Source organism: Lemur catta, chromosome 2, assembly GCF_020740605.2.
Source record: "Lemur catta isolate mLemCat1 chromosome 2, mLemCat1.pri, whole genome shotgun sequence".
Classification (NCBI taxonomy): domain Eukaryota; kingdom Metazoa; phylum Chordata; class Mammalia; order Primates; family Lemuridae; genus Lemur; species Lemur catta.
Window position 1 is genome coordinate 25,985,026 of NC_059129.1, and position 22,381 is coordinate 26,007,406.

The 22,381-nt window shown below is 59.9% G+C and overlaps 2 protein-coding genes across 2 annotated transcripts; one reads left to right on the plus strand and one right to left on the minus strand.

Annotated features, from left to right (window-relative positions):
* Positions 1 to 465: 465 nt before the first annotated feature.
* On the plus strand, positions 466 to 5,798 carry GNB2 (G protein subunit beta 2). The gene is made up of 10 exons (XM_045541466.1): positions 466 to 826; positions 3,049 to 3,194; positions 3,433 to 3,471; positions 3,580 to 3,686; positions 4,002 to 4,065; positions 4,144 to 4,306; positions 4,402 to 4,468; positions 4,729 to 4,930; positions 5,023 to 5,239; positions 5,320 to 5,798. The coding sequence occupies exons 2-10, from the start codon at positions 3,138 to 3,140 to the stop codon at positions 5,424 to 5,426; spliced, it is 1,023 nt and encodes a 340-aa protein (XP_045397422.1). The 5' UTR covers positions 466 to 826; positions 3,049 to 3,137; the 3' UTR covers positions 5,427 to 5,798.
* Positions 5,799 to 8,286: 2,488 nt separating this feature from the next.
* On the minus strand, positions 8,287 to 20,528 carry GIGYF1 (GRB10 interacting GYF protein 1). The gene is given in 28 exon segments (XM_045541465.1): positions 8,287 to 8,424; positions 8,521 to 8,650; positions 8,724 to 8,887; positions 8,979 to 9,139; positions 9,230 to 9,351; positions 9,353 to 9,418; positions 9,668 to 9,892; positions 9,976 to 10,116; positions 10,226 to 10,308; positions 10,507 to 10,607; positions 10,725 to 10,841; positions 10,931 to 11,031; positions 11,168 to 11,334; positions 11,440 to 11,611; positions 11,771 to 11,871; positions 12,048 to 12,185; positions 12,689 to 12,797; positions 12,914 to 13,167; positions 13,394 to 13,564; positions 13,747 to 13,787; positions 14,122 to 14,230; positions 14,344 to 14,455; positions 14,604 to 14,699; positions 14,807 to 14,936; positions 15,033 to 15,144; positions 15,402 to 15,553; positions 16,196 to 16,437; positions 20,466 to 20,528. Coding segments are annotated over 25 exon segments (3,099 nt in total). The 5' UTR covers positions 15,068 to 15,144; positions 15,402 to 15,553; positions 16,196 to 16,437; positions 20,466 to 20,528; the 3' UTR covers positions 8,287 to 8,371.
* Positions 20,529 to 22,381: the final 1,853 nt, after the last annotated feature.

Here is a 22,381-nt window from a genome sequence, read left to right on the forward strand (position 1 = left end):
TGGGGTAATGCTAGTACTTAACTTCCCAGTGTTGTGAGGATTAAATAACGTAAGTATGGAACTCAGTAAATGAGTTGCTATTACGGTGGCATGCGACCCTGTAAAAGGGTCTACAAAAACCTGGGCAACGCTAAGGAACTGTCTGGGCAGGACTCTTATGGCATTCCAAGGGGTCAGCACCAGCCCCCACCCACTCCTGCTCAGGGGACGATCAGAATCGCTGTTCTTTCGTTCTGCTACCTCGAGGCGGGCCCCGTCCTCACCAGGTCCGGATTTCTCAGGCTCCGCCCCCTTGAGAGGGGCGGGGCCTCTCCGGGGCGGGGGCGTGGTCCAACCGAGAACTGGGGCGTCGAGCTCCCCTTCCCAGTCTAGATCCACCCAATCTGGGAGGGGCTGGAGGTCTATCACGTGACCAGAGAGCCGTCTCACCCTCCCCTATGCCTGTACCACCTCTGCCAGCCCCAGGGGGACGTCTTACTCCTTTTCGGGAAGCAAACCATTTTTTTTGGTCCGATTTGCGTCGAAATAGTGTGGCATACTATCTTTGTTGTGACTGAGTCAGTGTTTGCCCCTTAAGTGGTGTTTTCTCTTCTGGCCTCCCCCCCCAAGTAGTTGGTATCGTCCAGCCGGGCCCTGGGCGCGGCGGCGACGGCCGCGTCACTGGCGGGCGGGATCCCTCCGCTCTGGGGAGAGCAGCGCTGGACGGTTGAGTTGGGGTGACTGAGGAAATCCATCCGCGTCGCCGCCGCTGCCGCCTCCGCCGCGGAGGAAGACAGGACCTCCCGCGCTCCTCTAGCGACCCCTTCGCAGAGTCCCACCGCCACAGGTACCTCCGCTGACAAAAGGAGTCCTCATGCCCCCCAGCCCCAAATTCCCATGGGGGAACCTCTCTTCTGTCCCCCGGGTCTGGCCTCTTGGGAGCGGACGTAACTCCCCAGACCTCCCCTCCCTTCCTTCGGCCCCGTCGCTTCCAAACCCGGAAGGGGAACTGGGGGACCCCTTCCCCCATTAATGCATGCGCTCCCTGCACCATCAGCGGCATTTTGCCTGACCCCCAGACCCCAGCTCAGCCCCGCCTGCCTCTTGCTCCCTTAGAAGTTGGGGGGCTAAATTCCGGGCTTCCTTTAGGCCCCGTCCCGCCCCCTTTCCCCATCACCACCCCCCCTGCCTGTCCCAGGTGGCACCCCTCGTGTCCCCCTCTTTCACACCCCCGCCGGCATTCGCTTTGCAAAACTGCAGAATCTGGGGAGAAACAGGCAAGGCCGCGAGCCACCCTTCGCTTCGTCTCCACCCTACCCCGATTGGGGTTCTGCCCGTGTTTTCTGGCCCCCTCCCTGAAACCGGAGACTTCGTCACCCCATTCCCCCTTTACAAGTCCTAACCCCAAGCCTAGCTCCCAGGTGTCTGTCCCCCGCCCAGCTTTGTTTTGGGCAAAATGGAGGTCGTGGGGGCTGGAGGACCAGGCCCACTGCGCTTCGCAGCGCGGCACCAGCCCGCGCCTTCCAGCTGCCAGATCCGGGGACCCTCCCCTGTCTCCTCCTCCTTGCCCCACCAGACCTGCGGAAATGGTGGCACCCCCATTTCTCTATGAGGCCCTGGCTGCTGTATCCCCAGAATTCGGGGGCCGCTGAAGGGGCCCTGGAAGGTGATGGGGACTGAGGCTGGGAGTGTCGCCCCCGCCCCCAGCGGCTTCCTCCTGGCCTGCTTCCTTCTGTCCCGGGCCTCTGGCGTTGCCGCCCGGCCTGGGCTGCTGGCAGCTGGAAGGAAGGGGCTTTGTCCGGACCTGGGGGTGGGGTGGGTAGGGATTTCTGTCCCCCTACCCCCGTTTTCGAGGGGCATCCCCTGACACTGGCGTAGAAAGCTGAACTTACAGAGGGGAAATGTCAGTAGGGAAGAGGAACGCCCAGCGCCTGGGGGAAGTGGGAGCTGGGTGGGGGACGCCTGGGTCGGCACAGTGCGGTGTGCTTGGCTAGATCACACAGGTGTCCAAGGGGGGGCAGGACTCCGGCCCCGGGAGGAGCCAGCCAGGCCCGAGGATGGGCCCCTGGGGTGCCGAGGGCGCAGGGGCCGGGCCGCCTGGGGCTGCCGCCTGACGCCTGGGAGAGAGCAGCTCCGCGCCTCGGGGCCGGGAACCTCTCTTCGGAGCCCTAATTACTCGAGAGCGGCTCCCGCGGGCCTTCTGCGGGCGCGGCGGGCCGGCGGCCTCGGCGCTGGAGGGAGCAGCGGCTTGGGGCTGCCTTCCCCGCCACTCTCGCCCCAACCTGCGGCGGACGGCTAATGGGGCGCAGCCGGCCCAGGGATTATCCGGGGTGAGCCGTCCCGAACCTATTAGTGCCCAATCGGCTTTTCCCAAATCCTGTAAACAGCCACCCTGGCCGGTTCTGGGGAGGGGCTGGAGGCAGGGTCGGGCGGGGGCGACGGGGCCGGGGGTGGGGTCACCCACCCTACAGGTCTCTGCCTTGGATGCGGTTGCCTTGACAACGGGGCTAGGGTGGGGGCACTTCACCAATGAGGTGCTCTCAGTCCGGGTGACGGTTGCCTAGGCAACCCCACGAACAGCCCAGCTTTCCCCTCTGGTCTCCCCCCCACCGTCGAAGCTGGGGGTGTGTGTGGAGGGTGTGCGGCGTGTGGGGGTGAATTTAAAGAGGCACCGCCCCTTTTAAAATTAGGTGCTTGGAAGGTGGTGCCTGTGCGGGCAGGGGCGGGCGCCAGGTCTGTTTTCGAAGGGACTCCCCCCAACCAGTTCCTGCCTCTGGTGTCCCGCCCGGGCTGCTGTCCGAGGGAGGGGTTTCCCCTGCGCTTCCTCTTGCACTTCCCGCTCCGTTTCCGGGGGGCGGGAGGAGGATTGGGGAAGTCGGCCAGACCTGGGCCTACACCTCGGCAACACCTCTGGTGCCAGAGACCCCGATTCTGCCCCGGCGACCGTGGCTACCGCTGCCGCCCCCTCCCCCCTCCGGTGCTTACCCCTTCCGGGCCGCGCTTCAACCCCGCCTTTCCCCCTTCTTCCCCGGCGGCCTTGGGGCCTGACGTCAGCCCTGCATCCCCCAGGCCTCGGGCCAGCGGCCAGGAGCTGCCTCCCCCAGCCCCCGTCCCGCGGCCCCCAGCCGCCCCCAGCCCCGCCCCACGGGCCCGGCGCCATGAGTGAGCTGGAGCAACTGAGACAGGAGGCCGAGCAGCTCCGGAATCAGATCCGGGTGAGGGCCTGGCCGGCTGGGTTGGGGAGGCCAAGCGGGCAGGGCTGGGTGGCTTGTGTGTATTGCTGCCCAGTGCCCTGGAGTGGGCGGGGTGAGGGGTTAAGGGGGTGGGGGAGGGCGGCCCCCCTCATCTCTCAGCGTCTCATCCTCTCCACTCCTGTCTCCTGTTTCCTTCCTTCTCCTCCCCCACCTGTCTTCTCTCCTGCTTCTCCCTGCCTGGCTCTGCCATCTCTTACAGGATGCCCGAAAAGCATGTGGGGATTCAACACTGACCCAGGTGAGGTGAATCCCGGGCAGGACTGGAGGCGTGGGGGGGCAAGGTTGCAGGTGTGCTGCTCAGTGGGGTCCTGCTGCCTCCCTGAGCCCATTCTGCCTCTGCTTCCAGATCACAGCTGGGCTGGACCCAGTGGGGAGAATCCAGATGAGGACACGGAGGACCCTCCGTGGGCACCTGGCAAAAATCTATGCCATGCATTGGGGGACAGACTCAAGGTGTGTGTGTGATTGGGTTGGGGCTCTGTGCTGAGCTTTTGTGTTCAAGTGCTGTGGGCTGACTTGTAGCAGGCGGGGCAGATCTGGCGGGATGAGCAGTAGACCCATACTCCTGGGGTATATTTGGGAAGACTGTGATCCCCACACATCTCCATGGGACTTGGGAAGCAGGGCCATCCCAACAGGAACTTCTGGGCTGCTGCTGGGGTTATCTCAGAAGAGCTTCCTGCCCGATCAGAGGGTGGGGAGGGTGTCCTGCCTCCAGAGGAAGGCTTCTCACCTGAGCCCTCTGCCTCTCTGCGCGCTGTCCCCCAGGCTGCTGGTCAGCGCCTCCCAGGATGGGAAGCTCATCATCTGGGACAGCTACACCACCAACAAGGTAGAGGTGGTACCTAGGGTGGGGTGGGTGGCAGGGCCCTGGCTGGCTCTGACCCTGGGCACTGCCCCTCCTCCCTAGGTCCACGCCATCCCGCTGCGCTCCTCTTGGGTCATGACCTGTGCCTACGCGCCCTCAGGGAACTTTGTGGCTTGTGGGGGGTTGGACAACATCTGCTCCATCTATAGCCTCAAGACTCGAGAGGGCAATGTCAGGGTCAGCCGGGAGCTGCCTGGCCACACTGGTGAGAGGGCCTTGGCTGGGCACGGGCACTGTCGTGGGGGCAGGGGCTGTGCTGCCCTCCCTGTCTGGACCTGGCTGACCAGCCCCTTCCCCCAGGGTACCTGTCGTGCTGCCGCTTCCTGGATGACAACCAAATCATTACCAGCTCTGGGGATACCACCTGGTGAGTCCCTGTCTGGGGACAGTTGCCCCTGCTGGGCAATCTGGGTGAACCCACACTTCCTGCCTCAGTCGGGTCACTCTCTCAGCGGGATGGGTCCGCTCCCCAACTAAGACTCTTTGACCTAGGACAAGAGCAGGCTCCTGGGGGGTCCCTTCCTTAGGTACTCTGACAGGGCTGGGCCCATGGGGTGGAGGGGATAGGGAAGCAGGGTTCTGTCCTTCACCCCATTTCTGACTTTTTCCTTCCTGTCACCTCTCCAGTGCCCTGTGGGACATTGAGACAGGCCAGCAGACCGTGGGTTTTGCTGGACACAGTGGGGATGTGATGTCCCTGTCACTGGCCCCCGATGGCCGCACCTTTGTGTCGGGTGCCTGTGATGCCTCCATCAAGCTGTGGGACGTGCGGGATTCTATGTGCCGACAGACCTTCATCGGCCACGAATCCGACATCAATGCTGTGGCTGTAAGTTCCAGGGCGAGCCAGGGCAGCCTCTCCTGACCAGACTCCTGGTCCTGCTCTGTGCCCTCATCCCACCCTGGCCCTGTGTCCTGCAGTTCTTCCCCAATGGCTACGCCTTCACCACCGGCTCTGATGATGCCACGTGCCGCCTTTTTGACCTGCGGGCTGACCAGGAACTCCTCATGTATTCCCACGACAACATCATCTGTGGCATCACCTCTGTTGCCTTCTCACGCAGTGGCCGGCTGCTGCTTGCTGGCTATGACGACTTCAACTGCAACATCTGGGATGCCATGAAGGGCGACCGTGCAGGTGAGACCAGGGTGCCTGACAGGGCAGGTAGAGATGGGGAGCCCAGGCCAGGTAAGTTTTGAGGTCTCTCTCCCTCACAGGTGTCCTTGCTGGCCATGACAACCGCGTGAGCTGCCTTGGGGTCACTGACGATGGCATGGCTGTGGCCACAGGCTCCTGGGACTCCTTCCTCAAGATCTGGAACTAACCGCCCCAACCCTAGCTGGGCCCAGGCCGGGAGGGGCCCTGCCCACGCCCACACTACAGGCCGGGAGCTTTGGGGCTGGGTACACACCAAGCCTCCTTCCCCAGGCCACGGGGCCTTGGGTCCCTGCTCCCCCACCCAGGTTTGGTTCCTCCCGGGGCCCCCACTGTGGAGATTAAGATGGGATGGAATGGGGGAAGAGGAAGGGGCAGAAGGCCCTCATCCTTTTGCTGCCCTGGGGTCAGGGCCTCACCCCTCTGGAGGGCCAGAGGCAGAAGGTGGAAACTCCAGGGGCTGGCTTTTTTAAAACTGGTTTTATTTTAATTTTTATTATATTTTCAGTTTTTCCATAAAGGAACCAATTCCAACTCTGTACCTGGTCTCCACCCTTGCTTGTGTCTTTCTCGTTCTTGAGGGCAGACAGGCCCGGGGGAGGGGGCCCCACCAAGCAGAAAGGGCCGGGGAATCTCACTTTTGCTCAGAGCAATGCTGAAGTCCTAGGTAAGAAAGCCTCCGCCCAGCAGGGCCACAGGTGTTCCAGACACGGCCTCCACTGTCCTCGTGGCTGGTTAGGCTGCTGACCAGAGCGGCCTCAGCCCTGAGTTATGTGCTCATCCCTAATGCCCCTTCCCCCAAATAAAAACAACAGTTGACTCAGAGGGGAGAACACACACAAATTTTATTGGGGGAGGAGTATTTACAGGGGCAGGTAAAAGAAAGGGAAGTCACACAGGGTGAGGAAAATTGGGGGTACAAGGCAGACAAGGGAATACAGAGCAGCCCCTGCACCAACCCAAACCCCAGGAAGGGCAGGGGGCAACTAGGGCCCAGGAAGACGGGCTGGGGAAGGACAGCAACAGGTCTGAGTCCCTGGGCTGGGGGCTCAGGGGCTTGTAAACATTGACCACTCTCAGAAGGGGATGGGGGTGGGAGAGGGCTCCCCCTACACTTCCTCACAGGGTTAAGGCCTCTCCAGGCTCTTGGGCCCCCTAAGTTCAAAGTCTCTTTAGCTGGGGGAAGGGTCAGGAAGAGACAGGAAGTGTCCCCCCCTCCCCTGCATTGGCTGCGCAGGGGCAGGGGCAGTTACATTCAGTCACAACAGGAGTCTCCCCTACACCTTGGATGCGCCAACACGGTATGCGCCAATGATGCGCCAACATTGGCGAGAGGGAAGGGGGAGCTGGGGGCCAGCAGCATCAAAACTCCCCGGCCCATTACCCCCTTATTGCTTTAGAGAGAATATTGTCTTTTCACGGATGCTAACACTGTCAAGACCAGGGAGAAGCAGGTGGAGGGGCCCTTCCACCCCGAGGCCAGCTTGATTCCCCAACACTGACCCAGTTGCCACTTTGGTGCAAAAAAAAAAAAAAAAAAAGTAAAAAGTCGTCATCTCTCTGGGGACAGATGGGGAGACAGCCCCTCCCTCAGTTCCCCAGGACAGGAAGGATAAATACATTCATGGAAGGAGGCAGTGGGACAGTCTCGCCCTAATACTGCACTCTGAGCAATGAGGTCGGTGGGACGCGTCAGATGAGAAACCCAAAAGATAAAACTACTAAAAGACAAAAAAAAACGGATGGAGACAAATCCATGTGGGGATTAGGACTAAGAAATCAGTGAGCAAGAGAAAGGGCAGCCTACTACCCTGACCAAGGAGATACCCACGCTCCATTCCTGACCCCAACATCACCCAGCACCGAAGAACGCACCCGACCGGGAAGGCCACTCGCTCCTCTCCCATTTGGTCAGCGGCGGGGTCAGGTGCAGAGCTGGGTGGTCCACACCCCACAGCAGGCCGCGGGTTGGGGGTGCCCTGGCAGCAGCCCCCGCATTGCAACCCTAAGCCCCAGGTGCCCACTTCTTGCCCTTCAAGGCCCCTCTTCCTGCCCCCGTCACTGGAGAAACAACTCAGTCTGGTAAGTGGCGCCTCCTCCCTCCGCAGCTCCTAGAGGAATCATCCCACCCCCACCTCTCGCAGGGGTGAGGCAGGGGCTTGTGGCCCAGAGAATACATTCATGTGGCAAGGCAGAGAGCTGGGGCTTTCAGGTTCACACCAAGGCGTCCCCCAAAATGGCAGCGGTGGGGGAAGCCCCTCGCCAGGGCTTCCAGAGTCAGAGTCCAAGTCCGGCCGCCCTGCCCCACCAGCCAAATGAGGTTGGCACTGACCTGGCCCTTCCCATCTACCCATAGGCCAGTGCAGGAAGGTAGCCTGGGGGCTGAGGCAGCTCATCCAATTTGTGCAACTTTCCCCCAAAGCAGCAAAGCCAAGGCGCTACTTTGGCCCCTACCCTAGACACCTCTGCCATAGTCACAGCAACACGGAGCTGGTCACAGCTGGGCCGGCGGGTGGGGGTCTGCAGGGGTCTCGCTGTGCAAACTGCTGGCGCCCCAGCTTCCAATTACCTCACCGCCCACCTTCCAGGGGCAGGAGGTAAGTGCAGCCTCAGGCCCAGGCAGGACAGGTCCATGGGGCCTGTGTCCCCACTGCCCCAAAATAACAGTGTGTTTTTCTTTCAGCCTCCTAACCATTTTTTTTTTCATTATTTTTCAACTTTTTTCTTAAAAAAACAAACAAAAAATCCCCAAAACAAAACAAAGAAACCTCTGTGGACCTTCCACTGTCACCCCGCCCCCCAATCCCCAGAGGGGTAAGGGGTGTTTAGAGTCTAGTTTTTTAACAATATCTTCTGTCTCTCCTAACATTTTCTTCAAAGTTGCTTAAAATTACAAAACAAAACAAAACAAAAAAAACAACCCCTTCCCCCCAATCTGTAAAGTGCCTCGTGGTGGGTGAGTTAAGGTGCATCGTGTGGTTTGTAACAAGTGCTGGGGCCGCCACCCCTGCTTCCTCCTCAGCTCCCTCTGGGGAGCCTGCAGGCTGGGGACCGGAGGGTCCATGCCACTGCTGCCACCCCTGGCCTACAGCCCAGGTGCTGGGGACCGGCTGGTCAGTAGTCATCCACGCTCTCGATCTCACCAGAAGATCCATGCAGGGAGTACCCTGAAGCCGGGGGAGAAGCTGCGTCTGAGCTGGCTCTCCCAGGCTCCTGCCGCCCTGTGCCAAGTGAGCACAGCCCCTGCCCCTGCCCCAGCTCACCCAGGATGCTGGGGTCTGAGTGCAGCATCAGCGCCCGCCTCTTGGCCTTGCTGCCCTCCCCAGGGCCGAGTTTGGTGCTGTGGTTGGCCTGGAAGGCCGTCTGCAGGGAAGCGCCGCTCAGCCACGCCTCCTAAGGCAGCAGAGAGGGTGAGTCAGGAGGGCACTGGGCGCTCACCCCCCCTGCCAGGGCCCCACGATCTCACCTGCTGCTGCTGCCGTTGCTGGCTGGCTTTCTGCTTGGCCCTCCGCTCCAGGAATTGTTTGGCAAATTCTTTGGCTTCCAGCGTGTCCCCCAGGCAGGAACGGATATAATCATGGACGTCATAGGGGGATTCCACCTCCTTGAGGATGGCTACAGCCATGGGCACTGTGGGCCAAGGTTGGGGCTGTCAGGCCCCCCTGGTTCGGGTCTGGCGACCTCAGCCCCAGCCGACCCTCCCAGGTCCGCCCACCAGTACCGTCCAGGCTGCCCGTGGTGCTCAGCGTGTGCAACATCTGCTCGCACCACTGGGTGAAGCCGTCCTGGGCCCGGGGGATGCCCTGCAGCAGCTTCAGCAGCTTCTCTTCTTCCTCTGTCTTTTTGCGAACAGGGCGACCTGCTAGGTGGCTGTAAGAGTCGCTGAGGGGAGCGAGCGACTTAGAGGCCAGCTCAGGTGTTCCCTCTCCTTCCATCCCCAGCCGCCCTGGAGCCTCCGGGCCCTGCACCCACCTGAGAGACGGGCTGCTCCGGCTGTTCTTCAGGCCAAGGCCACGGACCAGGCTCCCGCCGCTCTTGGGGGTGTCCTCCCAGAGCCCCAGGCTGCTGCTGCCGCCCCCACTCTTGTCGGGCCCCGCCCCACAGCGGCCCTGCCTCAGATACCCACTGGTTCAGGGGGGCAGTGCCCAGGCCCCCAAGCTGCTGCAGAGGGCACGAAGTCAGGGTGGCCACAACAAAGCACCTAAGAGAGCTAGGTGGGGAGGCTCACTTGCGTGGCAAAGGGATGAGGAGCGAGGTGAGGGGGTGTGTGGGAAAGAGACCCCTCAGGACAATGTGAGGAACAGGGCTTGGGCGGAAAAGCCTGGGCTCAGGGCCTCTCCTCCCCATGTCACCCTGGAAGCTGACTAGAAAGGGCCCAGGGTTCCCGTCAACGGGAGGGGCCCGGCTTACCACGCGGTGGTTGGGGGCCTGGGCCCGTGCTGGCTCCCGAGTTGGGGGCTGCTTGTGCAGCTGCCGCTCGCCCTCCAGCTGCAGCTCGAGCAGCGTCTTCATGGAGAGGCCCTGCTTGGCCAGGCCAGCCCAGAGTGGGGGCGGGGAGCTGGGCGCAGGGGGCACAGGGACTGCGGCTGCCTGCTGCTGCTGCAGTAGCTTCAGCAGCAGCTCCTGCTGCCGCACCTGAACCAGAGGGACACGGTGAGAAGGGGGTGAGGGGGCCACAGTGAGGAGAAGAGTCAACCAGAGGACAGGGTGGCACTGACCTGCTTGCGCCGGAACAGTTCCTCCTCCTCCTGTCGCCGCTTCTGCTCCTCCTGCTGCTGCTGGCGGCGCTTCTCCTCCCGGCGCTTCCGCTCCTCCTCCTCACGCTTCGCCCTGAGCTCCACTTCTCTGCGCTCCTGGAACTGAGACCACCGACCTGGTCAGGTGCAGGGGGCTGGCGGTACTGGCCTCGGGCCCCACCTTGGTCCGGCCCTCCACACCCAGGGACTCAGCCCCTGGACGCCTACTCACTTTATGTTGCAGCTGGAGTTGTTCTAGAATTGGACCCTGAGTCGAAGAGTTAATTGGTATGTCCCAAAGACTGGCCTCACCACCTGCAGGCGGCAAGGGCAGCTTCAGGAGGGAACCTGGGCCCCCCGGTCCCAGCCATCAGCAGGGCTCCTCAGCCACAACGACCGCGGGAGCAGCGTGCAGGTGAGAAGAGGCCAGGGCCCCACTCCCACAGAAACTGCCTGGGGAGGGAGAGAAGATGGCCGAGATGCGTGGGCAGGGGAGGGAGTCCCGCCACACACCTGACTGTGATGAGGCTGAGGTATGTACGTCCCAGAGGGGGCCCGAATCTGGCACCGACAAGGACCGGCTCATCGTCGGGAGCAGGTTCTGGTCCCCACCTCTGAGGAGCAAATCACCGATTCTCAGGACCCCAATCCATTTCCAGCCCACTCGCCCCCTCCATACACATCTCCAGGGCACACACGCACAGCACTGTGACACACGGCAGCCCACGGACCTGGGGGGTTTGAGAGCCTGGAGCTGCTGCAGAAACGCTGTGAGCTGCTGCTGCTGCGGCGGCGACAGGTCCCCCATAGCTGCCTTTTCCCGGAGCGCACACTGCGGGAGCTGGCGGCTGCGGAGATGTAGATAGCACGTGGGGGTGGTGGGCCACATGGAGCCAGCGCCCTGCCCTACTTCCAAGCCCTCCTGGGCCCCCCGTACCTGCTGACCAGCTGAAGAAACTGCTGGTGCTGCAGCTGCTGGTACAATGCCACCGCTGCCAGCTCCTGTTGCTTCTTCAACCGCTCCTGGTCCATGTTTCCCTGCACAAGGGTGAGATCAAGCCCAGTGCACAGGGCAGGGAGTGCAGGGGGCTCTGCTGGGGTCCCAAGGCTGTGATCTGGCCCTGCCCCACACCCCCACTCCCCGTCCACCCACGGAGAAGAGAGGCATGCTCACCAGCAGGGGGGGTGGTGAGGGTCCTGGGGCAAAGGGCACGCGGCCCCACATCTTGATCACCTCACCCAAAGGCTGGAAGCCCTCATCACAGCCCCGCTTCACGAGCAGTGACATGGAGAAATAGCCAGCCTGGAACCACTCGGCCATTTCCTGTGTTGTGAAGGGGCCTGGACCAAGGAAGCAGAATAAAACCACTCAGGGTCAGAGGGTGCGCCGAAGACACCCTGAAAAACAAAGGCCCCTGAACAGCCCTCCCCACTGGCCACAGGCACCTTGGATCTCCCCCTGCGGGTCCTTGTAGAACCACTTCCGGGCAGCGCCATGGCTGAGGGGGAGGGCAGTGGCTGCGGTGGAGTGGCGCAGGCCCTGGGTCTGCATGGCGGCCGTGAACTGCTCCTCCTCCAGAGAGCTGTCCTGCAGGGAAGCCACCAGCTTCTCGGCCTCCTGAGAGCCCAGAGAGAGAAGTAAGGCTCAGCCTCGCAACATCAGGATGGGGCTGGGGTCAGAAGGTCAGGTCACGGATGAGCCAGCACGTAATCAGGAAAAGTGTGGCTCTCTGTTCCCCGCAGGAAAAGCTCCCTCCAGCTTTCCTGCCTTCCCCACCTGCTGCAGGTGCTTCAAGCCTTCATCATCTTCCAGGTCACCGGGTGGGCCAGTGGGGGAGTCCACCCCAGGACTCAGCTGGATGCCCCTCATATCGTCTCCTAGGAGAGAAGGACGGAGGGTGGACAGGGGCAGCAGAGGAGACAAGACAGTCCCCGCCCCGCCTTCACTCCAGAGTAACGGGCCCTTGCTGTAGCCACCCCCCAAAACAAACGCCCTGTGCGCCCCTCCCCACAGGAGAGGGTGCTGTCTGCAGCAGCCCCAGCCCCCACCCTACCTTCAGCTGCTGGGAGCTCTTTCTCCACAGTTTCGTCACCATCCCCATTTGTCCCCCAAAGTGGGCCCAAGGCAGGCAGTGGGGACGGAGAGCTGGACTTCTCCTCCTGAGGAGGCAGTGGGGGCAGCTCCTTCCCACCTGAGAGAGAAGGGTAATGACCAGAATTCAAACCTGAATAGCCAGAAGGCCTGACACGTGAGTCAGCACAAGCCCTCCATGTGGCCGGAACTTGGGCCTCTGGGCAGCGAGTCCACTCACTGAACTTCGGGCAACTCAGCTAATGTTTGAGTGGGAACGTGGAGAGTTTATAACCCCAGACTCTACCGTGCACACTGACTCTCGCCTGACACCTCAGGACGCAGCACGCACGTGTTGCAACACCGCAGACGGCTGTGTACATGACACCACTCAGTTAACACCATGCTCTATAGCTTCTCCAAGGGATTTTCAAAGGTCACTTTGATTGTGCTTGATTTTTATCTGACACGCTGCCTTTAAGACACAGCTCTGCTGGTTCTAGGTTCCTCCGCATGTCTCTCAGCACTTGCATTTCTTGCAGTTCCAGGCAGCCTGACCCTGCAGGTAGGCGGGCAGCCAGCACCAGCCTCTCATGCCTCCTCCCTGCCCACCCTGTGGCTCACCTGCCTCAGGCCCCTCCTCGTCCACCCCTTCGGGAGGCTCCTCCTCTTCCTCCTCTAGACCCTGGAAGTCGAGCTCCTGCTCCTCAGGAATGGGTTCCTTGGGACCCTTCTGTATGGGTAGGGGGAGGCGATGGGGTCAGAGAACAAATGGGCGAGAGGAACCCAGCGGGGCAGGTCCCCAACAACCTGACCAAGAGCGCCCCCCCCTCGCCTCCTCCCAAGTACCTTAAGAGGCAAGAAGGCCCCAGAGGCATCAAAGGTGCCCATTTCTTCATCCTCATCGTCCAGGCACCATTCTGGGAGCCCATCCTTGTCATCATCAAAGCCATCAGGCCCTCGGCACCTCCGGAGGTGAGAGCTGCCTCCCCCACTCCGCCCGTCCTCTTCACCACACCCTCCTCGATCCCCTCGCAAATCAAATTCAAACTTGCGACGCCGGTCCCCATGTTCCCGCCAGCCAGCAGAGCGGGGGCCACCATCTGGGCAGGAAAAGTCAGAGGAAAAAGAGAATAGGTATCCGAGACAAGCCAGAGTCTCTCCTCTGCCACCGTTCACCCCAGGAACCACTGGCATTTCAAGGACTGTGCTCCCAGCCACCCTGTGCCAGCAAGCTTTCTGCTCTCTCTTCACGGCCACTGGAGCCCACCCTCCTGAGACAGTTCCTGCCTCCCACAGCCCCTAGGATGCCACCTGGCCTAATCTTACCAGGGCTGGCTGAGCGCCAGCGGTCTCCTTCTCGCCGGGGTCCCGCCCCGAGTCTCCAGCTGCCCTCCTCCTCTTCCTCTTGCTCTTCCCGCAGAGAACGCCAGTTCTCGCTATCTGAGCGGGCATGCTCCTTCCTTGGGCCAGCCCCTCCCTCCTCAAACCCGGATCGTGCTGGGTGTGGGGAGAGACATGGCAGAATGGCAGTCACAGCACCTGGAAGACTCTCGCTGACCCTTGTTGGTCAGTGAGGAAACCAGCTCCAGGCCCTCCTGCCCCCAGTAAACATCCTCCCAACTAAGGCACACATCTCAGTCCCCCGACACCCCACCACCTCCCTCTCCAGCTCTCCATACCTCCATCCCTCCTTGCTGACTTGTCAAACCGCCTTTCGCCTCTGCAGGAGGAAAGGTGTTGGTCAAAAATAAGTACGGCTTCTCCTCCCCACCCTGTAGGCCTGCTGCACGCCTCGTCCACTATGCCCTGAGACGGGATGGGGAAGGCAGGGGACAAAGGGAACTAGGGAAAAGTCAGGCTTGGGAGAAGGGATCACAAAGGGACACATGGAACAGAACATCACAGGGACAAACTGGTAGTAACAGAGTCAGAAGGAAAAGGGCAGGGCCCAGAGCTCTCCGACAAGGGCTTCCCATTACCCGTTAATGACAAAGACCAAAGCCTGCCTCCATGGGCCGGCCCACTCTGCCTCTGCCACCGTCCCCCAGCCCCACCTGTCATCCCAGCTCTGGCTGCGCTGGATCTCCCGGGGGTTCCGTCCAAAGGCCCCATCACCCTCTTCGATGCTTCTTTGGTAAAAGCAACTGTCGCCGCGGCCTCGGCCTAAAGAAGGGATGAGATACATGCAGGTTTGAAACCTGCCAGAACCTCTCTCCACATCCTTGAAACCACGGCCCCAGCTCTGCCCACCCCCAAGCACGTGATCGCCCCTCTACCTCGGCTCCGAGTGCTGCCCCTGCCACGGGAGGTGCCAGCCGGGGGGGGGCCAGCCCCTTTCCCCATCAGCCTCAGCACAGCCACACTGTTCACTGACAGGGAGAAGTTTCTCTGAGGAGGGAGCCAGGGGTAGGAGTGAGGACCTGGGCACCTGATCACCCCAACCCTGCCCCAAACCCCAACCTCCTCACCTGTCCTTCCAGCCTAGCCCCTCTCCTCCCAACCTGAGGTCCTGACCTATAGCCCTCGCTCAGCCCACCTGCTCCTCCTCGGTCAGGGGCTCCAGGGCCAGGGGCTGCAGTGGCTCTTCCTGCAGCACCGCAGCAAACTCCCTGTCCTGCAGCTCTTCAGGGACCTGTCAGATGGGGCAGGAGGACCAAGATACCACATGCCCCAGGGTCCTCTCCACTGGCCGAGGCCACAGGGCAACTTAGCCACGTACTGCCACACCTGCCCACTCACCTTGTTCTCCTTGACATAGAGAGCCAGCATCTCCTCGCGCCCGTAGCGGTAGTCAGCCAGCTTGTATTTGGGCATGGCAGGGGAGGGGGGTGGGGAGGCCACACTGCCACCGCTGGAAAGGGCCCTGAGCCTGGAAGAGGAACAGAAGGGAAGGAGAAAGACAGTAGTCAGAGCAGTCCTATTCTTCCCTGGCTTCTCCACAGCAGCCAAAGCACATGTGACTCACCACTCAGGCCCAAAGTTGAGCGTCTCTGCTGCCATCGTGGAGCTGTGTGTGCTTCCTAGAGGACGGAGGGAACGGGCAGAGCAGGGAGGACCAGCGTTCACACGCCAAACACCTGTCGGGGCACGAGGAACACAGGGCCTTGGAGAATAGCACACTCAGACACTTCACAGGGTGAGGGGAAGGTCCTACACGTTGGTGGGCAAGGTAATGGGCCTTGGGCTAGTGGGTGGGTCACTTAAGCCGGCCACACAGCCACTCACACTATGGGCTATTAACCAAAGAAACGTGAGTCAAGACAAAGGAAAGAAGCAGGTATATTAGAGTCCCTTCCAGCCTCTGCAGGGGGCCCTCCCTCAGCCTCAGGCTCACCTGGAAGTCTTGGCCCTGGGAAGCTGTAGGGAGAGGGGCAGGCTCTCTTCAGGCAAGGGCCCGTGCCGGAGTGAACTAGGGTCCCCAAGCCACTGGGTTATCGGTCTGGCCTCAGTAGTGCCCGGGAAGGACCTTCACATCTGGGAAAAATCCTTAACGAGAGCAAGGGGAAGAAGGTGGGGATGAGTTAATGGGCTGGTAGGCATCCCTGCCTCCAGCCCGCCCCCGTCCTGCAGAACTGAACAGGCCCACAGCCAGGGCACTAGATGCCACAGGTGTGGCAGAAGACACGCCACACATGGTATCAGGTCATCAGCACCCTCACCTACAGACTGAGACAGGAAGTGTGGCACAGAATCCGGGAAACGGGCGGCTGAGGTAAGTACGGACGCTGAGGACAAAGACAGAACAACGAAGCAAAAAAAAAAAAAAAAAAAAACCACCACTGGAGCAAGAAACATTCCAGCAGGAAAAGGTCAGTTATGGAGAAAAGGATTAGGGATAAATCTAGGAGCAAAATTCCTTCCCTCATGGAAATAATCACGGTTGGCTGCTTGGAGACTAGAGTCCAGGGACCCAGTCTGGGGAGGAACCCAGTGGAAAGGAGCGGAGAGGCCAGGCCGGGGCCAAAGACGGGCACAGGCTGAGGGCTCCGGGCAGGCGGGTCCGGGCTGGCCCACTCAACAGGAAGAAACGCCCAGACCCCCTGGCCTCAGATCAACAGTCGCTCAAGCAAAACAGCCAAGACGGGAACAAGGTTCTTACGATAATGGCTGGGAAGAAGGTTCCCTCACCATAAAGTAAAAATAAGGTCGGAGTCACTGAGGCTGACAGAAGAGGAGGTGGTGGCAGCGGCAACCGGTTCCTCTAAGGGACTACGGAGGAGACTCTCAGGAGGAGGCTCATCCCCGGCGGTACCGGGCAGAGGATGAAGGGCAGGCAATGTCCACGAGCTGGGAGGGCGTCCGTCACTGGCTGGGAGGGAGGCTGGCCCGGCGTGCCCCTGCAGCTCCCATCAACTCCAGGATGCCACAGTCTGGGAGGGAAGAGGAAGTGGGTGCCACCGGAGGGCCCAAGGTGACAGGGTCAATCACCTGAAAGCTGAAGCAAAAGCCCGGGACAAACACAGGGCCAGCTCAGAGTCCCAGCACCCTAGGGTGAAACGTGGCCCTCAGAGATGACCCAGAGCCCGGCTGAGGTCCCCCGAATGGGCACCTTTACCACAACAGCCGTGGCTGGACACCCTACAAAGCCGGCAGCCTTTCACCAATCCAAGTGGCCTGCAGGGCAGCAGAGAAAGGATCGTGCTTCCTGCACCACAATCCCAAAGCAACCTAGCGCCTAGATGAACCTTGAGGACATGACACTAAGTGACATGCGCCAGTCACAAAAGGACACTACCATCTGATTCCTCTCACACGAAGTCCCTAGAGCAGTCAAATTCACAGAGACGGAAAGTGGCCGGCAGCTTTGGGCCTCGGGGGGGAGTGGGAGCCACTGCTGGACGGGCCGGAGCTTCAGCAGAAGAAAACAGAAAAGTTCTGCGGAGGTTGGTGGTGACAGCTGTACAACAACGTGAACGTACTTAAAGCCACAGAACCGCACATTTAGAAATGGTCAAAATGGTACATTTTATATCATATGCATTTTACCACAATAATTTTTTTAAAAAAGCTTTAGGAAAAAAGTTATCTGGGGATAACCACTGCATACCTACGTTTTCCCCACTCCAAGAAAAACACCCCACATTCCTTCAAACAGGCCTCAGGAGAAGCAGTTTTGAGCTTCCTCCAGTTCATTCCTTCTAGAAGGACAGAAACTAGTCCTGGGGGCATAGAAGGGCTGCTGAGTGGGAGAGAGAACAGAAAAAGAAACCACCCCACCCTCCCACCTGCCAGGAGTGCCACCCGATCCTTGGTGCCACCAGGTCCTGGCAGAGGGAAAGGCAGGTGGGGAGAAGAGGCAAAGGGCAGGAGAAAGCCCATGCCACGCACCATCTTGGGGAGAAACCAAGAGAATGAGATTAAGTCTCTGGGCCCCACCAGAGAAGGGGCTGGTGCCAGAAGCTGGGGGCTGCCCAGCTCCTTCCTGGAACACAAGAAACCAGTGCAGCAGCTGCAGCCACCCGGTGTGTGCATGGGTCCCACATGCCACCGCCGAAGCCGGCGGTTCTCAACTGGGGACCCCTCTGCTCCCTGGAGGACTTCTGGCACTGTCTGGAGATGTTCTGGGCTGTCACAAACGAGCAGAGGGTACTACTGGCATCAAGGGGGTAGAAGCCAGGGACGCTGCTCAACACCCTATGAGGCACAGGGCAGTCCCAACAAAAAGTTCCCCAGCCCTAAACGTCAACAGTGCCAGTGCCCAGAAACCTCCTCTATGCCACGAGCACGGGGAAGAATGGAAGACAAGACAAACCACGTTCGGGCCTCTGAATAGCAGGGAAATCATTCCCTAATTACACTGCCCCACGAGAGATATCTGAAATCTTGCCAGGAGGGAAATCCTTGAGAAAAGAATACATTTTTTAAAAAAAAAAACTACCCTAAGTCTGTCTATCACAAAGTCTCAAAGCCAAGTGTTTGGATCCCTTTCCAATGAAGGAAAGAGGGGGAGAGGTGGCGAGAGCCCAGGGATGGCACGCTGTCCTGCCTTCCCTTTCCCTGGCTGCCCAGGCTAATGGTCTCCTCCTTCCAGGCCCCTTCCAGACCTCACTGGCCCTCAGCCTACCTCAGCTACTCATTCCCTCCCCAATCCTTCTCTTTCTCTGGCCTCAGTCTACCCTGACTGCCCCAGTGACTGAATTATTCCTATTAAAAGGCTGCCCCCTGCCGGAGACAAGGGGCAAGGACACGCTGGGCCTGGGTGCTCCCAACCGGCTGGAGGGCACTGGAAGGGAGCTGGTTCCCCAGGGGTTCAGAACTCCCTGGAGAAGAAAAGACGCAGGCGATAGGCGTTCCCAGCACACGCTAAGTTAAGAACATTATCTCCTCGCTTCATCTCCCCTAAAATTAGCCCCAATCCGGAGCAATGTGCCTTGGCAAAAAAAAACTGTACCACTATTAACAGAAGCAGAGTCCCAAATTCCCCAACATTTGGAGCAACCGCCCAGCCCCAAGCCTGTTGGAGGTGACTTGGCCCTTTCTCAGGATGGAAAGATTCTCTGTGCATGGTAGAGTGAGGACTCTGAAGCTTAAAAAAAGAGATGCAAACCCGAGCTCCCCCAGCCCAGGCTGGTCAGTTATCCCAGCTCTACTCTCTCAGACATCACGGCAAATAACAAGACCACTTGGCAACTGCACACTAGTTAACAGTTTTCAGAGCTCTTTCACACTTTACCTCATTTGATCCCTTTTGCCCACTTGCCCAGCCTTGGGCTGAAGCCAGGGAAAACAAGGAAGGGAGGCTGCAGCTTCCCCTACAGGGTACCCCTAAGTCCTCAACACTCTAGCCAAGACTGAAGGCGGCACGCACGGTGGCAGTAGCCATCCCAAACTCTCAAGCATGCTTCCTGAGTTTGAAGGCATTTTTAATTTCCTGACACTTTTTAAATCGCTCCCATAGCCTCTTCTCACCTCTCTCTTCTAAAGTGGGGCTAGTTTTTCTAGCCCAAACTCCAACCACAGATGTAAAAGTGAGGGCAAACTTCTATCAAATCCCATACAATACTAATGTGTCCACTGGCAGAAAAAGCTCGTCCACAAGTCTAAGCACACAATTCACTTAACTGCAATCACCATATGGGGCCCCCAAGGCCCCTGGTCCCCAAGCAGTGGCAGAACACAAAGTCCAGGTCTGCCCCAAATCCTCCCCAAGGACACGCAGACCACTGGAAGACCAAGACCTACAATCTAAGAAATAAAACTGGAGCTGAGATGGAGGGTGGCTGGGACTACAGAGGCAACTGTGGAGATGGGAAGGAGCCAGAGACCAAACTCCTACTCGCAGACGGGAAAGGGGAGCAGCTTATTGGTGGTGATGGTGTCTCAGTGGCAAAGGCAAGGGGGTGGGGGGCTAAGAAGAAACTGCTGTCAGCTAGAGGGGCAGTGGAGAGGGTGCGTGGAGGCTGACGATCTCCGCAAGAGCAGCACTTTGAGGCAGGAGGGAGTAAGACTGGGTGGGTGGAGGAAAGATCCGGCCAACAAGTATTTATGTAGCATCTCCCAGTGTCGAGCACTAGGATGGAAAAGACCTGGAAGCTGACTAGGAATTTCAGCAACCAGTGCGAAAGAGAGAAGAGACACGAGGGTCTCTTTAAAGTTACTTAAAAAAAAAGAGGCAAAGTGTGAGGGGCTATGGCCAGGGAGCTGCTCCATCAAGGGACATAAGCTAGGAAGGGCCTGGACTGGTGACAGGTAAGCCAAGCAGGCCCTGCTAAGAAAGGTGTTTAACGAGACCGAGCAACGAGGAGGGAGGAGACCCCAATGACCAAGCACTAAGGTCACCGGCTGAAAGAAAACGTAGGTGAAGAACCAGGAGAGGTGCCTGGGTGGAGAAGAAGGCTTCCATGTTGGCCAAAGTGGAACGCTTGGACTTGGAGACCCATAAGGCCCAGCTCATTCCGACAAGAACCCAGCGGCACGTTGGGGAAGCCTCCCGGGAGCGCGGGGCGCACAGCACGGGCCCGGCCACCGCGGGGCATTTGGGCCAGGGCGGCCGGGAGGGGCCCCGGGCAGGGTTTCGCAGGGGCCCGGGGCCGTCGGTGAGGAGCGCGGGGGCGGGAGGGCGGCGGCGGCCGGGCCGGGAGGACGGCGTGCCCTTCAAGGAGGGGCGCCAGGTGCGCGCGGAGCGGGCGGAGGGCGAACGCCCCCGAACGGGGAGCCGGCCTCCCGGGGCCGCGCGGAGGCCGGCCCGCTCCGGGGGAGGGTCCGGCGGCGGGGAGGGGCCGGAGGGCGGGCGCACCGGGCGGCGGCGGCGGCCTCGGGGAGGAGACGGGGGAGGGTCCTCGCCGGCGGCCCGCGCGCCGCTGGCTCCTGCGCTCGCTAGCTCGGCGCGGCCGCCGCGGCGTCGGGGGCGGGCCTGCCCGGGGCCCGGCTGGGGCCGCGGGGGCCGCCGAGCGCTTACCGCGGGCAGGCGGGCTGCGCGAGGGTCCGGTCCCTGGGCGTTGGCGACGCGCGGCGGGCGGCGGCGGCGGCGGGCGGCGGGCCGGGGGGCGGCGGCGGCGGCGGCGGGGGAGGGGGCGCTGGCGCTCCCGCGGCGGCCGCTCCTCTCTGTTTGTGTTTGTAGCAAGATGGCTGCCCGCCTCGCACCACGTGACGCGGACGCGGGGCCGCCCCCTCCGCCGCTGCCGCCGCCGCCGCCGCCTCCCGCCGCGGCTCCAGCCCGCTCGGACCCGCACGGCCTCGGCGGCCTCGCCTCGCGCGCGTCCAGCGTGCCCAACGGGGCGCGGCCCGGATGCCCGCCACCCCCGGCCTCCCCCCCCCCGGCACGTGACCCGGGCGCCGGGCTCGTCACGTGACGCGGGGCCCTCTGGGGGCCGGGGGTGGTCCCCGGGGTGCTCTCTGAGCTCCCCGTGTGCCCCCCGGCATGTGACGCGCGACCCTCCGGAGGAAGGCCTCGCCGGCCTCTTCTAGTCTGTCAGCTTCCTCCAGGAAGCCCGCCTGGATTGAAGGAGACAAAATCCAGAACCATTCATCAGTCATCCTGGTACATAGGAAATAAGTGGCCACCTAATGGTTTAGAAACAGTCCAAGGCAGCAGTGACTGGTGAGACCTGTAGTGTATATCTGGCTCCCACCAGTGACTAGACCTCGAGCGAATGAGTTAACTCTTAGGAGCCTCAGTTTCTCTTGTGGAAGGGTGTTAATGCTACCCTTCTGTCGCTCTGCGCCCAATCCCCAACCCCCACTCTTTAACTCTCTTCTGGGAGTGATGTAAGAATTAAAATAAGTGAATGTGAAAGGATTTAGAAAGAGAGAAACACTATGCAAATGTGAGACGTAGACTGAACGAACCCCCTTTTGTTTAAAAAAGGGTTTTTCAAGAGTGATTTTTGCGACTCACTGAACTTTTCAGGACGCAAGAGTCCCGTGTGTGCTTTCGCCATTTTCTTCAAAGTCATTCCAGAATGTATGCTCTTACTTTCTTGCTCTCTAAAACAGCCTTTGCCCAACACAGTGTAATCCTTCTCAACACAGGGAAAAAGGTAAGTTCATGATTTGGAATTTGAGTGCCTTGTGTCTTGCAAGACGTTAAATAGAGTGCAGAGCTCAGGAGCTACCCGGAGAATGCCTTTTGTTCCTGCAGTGAGTCCACCAGGCTTCTCTGCTTTTTACATTCCCTCGACTTTCTTGGCAGTCAGGATTCCTGCTTCAGTGTGTCAGTCAAGCTGCTTGCTCACCCGCTGCAAAATGGCAGTGGTTAAGAACGAGTAAGGGCTCCTGTGCTTGTTCCATCCATTATTGACTGTGTCTCTGGACAAGTTAATGAACCTCTGTCTTTGGTTTGTATGGTAAAGCACTTACCAGAGAGCTTGGCACAGGGCACACAGAGCAAACACTTTAGCTATGGGAACTTCTGGTTCCACACAGTCCCTGAAACACAATTTTTAAGACTGTTCATACTGTTTGAAAATGTATCAAGAGAATCCAAGCTTGAGTCAGAGAATTCTCCTAACATAAAGTTTATAAGCTGTGACAGCTGTTTTTTCTCAAAAGCTTTTGTTGTTGTTGCTGTTTCTTTCTTTTTTTTTTTCTTTTGTACATTGGAGCTGTGTTCTGGGTGGCTGAAGTCACCAGCAGCCTAAACCTCTGAACGAGTGAGGTCTTAGCATGTTTTCATAGTTAATAAGCAAATGTGATATTGTAGTTTATGGCAGAGAAATTGTACAGGATAAAAAGGGGGGACTTATATAGAGTGAAACCAGTCTGGGAGAGTGGTGGCTTCTGCTGAGCTGGAGGGAAAGGCAGGATTGGGTAGATTTAGGAAAAGTGGGCATGGGCTTGGGAATAAGCAACAGTCCAGGCTGTTGAGAGAAGAGG

What these genes read in the sequence shown, in the direction of transcription:
- GNB2 (XM_045541466.1), top strand. Translation starts at nt 3,138, where the DNA reads ATGAGTGAGCTGGAGCAACTGAGACAGGAGGCCGAGCAGCTCCGGAAT. An exon ending in GGAGCTGCCTGGCCACACTG is followed by an intron (nt 4,307 to 4,401) that starts GTGAGAGGGCCT and finishes CCCTTCCCCCAG; the next exon opens with GGTACCTGTCGTGCTGCCGC. An exon ending in AGCTCTGGGGATACCACCTG is followed by an intron (nt 4,469 to 4,728) that starts GTGAGTCCCTGT and finishes TCACCTCTCCAG; the next exon opens with TGCCCTGTGGGACATTGAGA.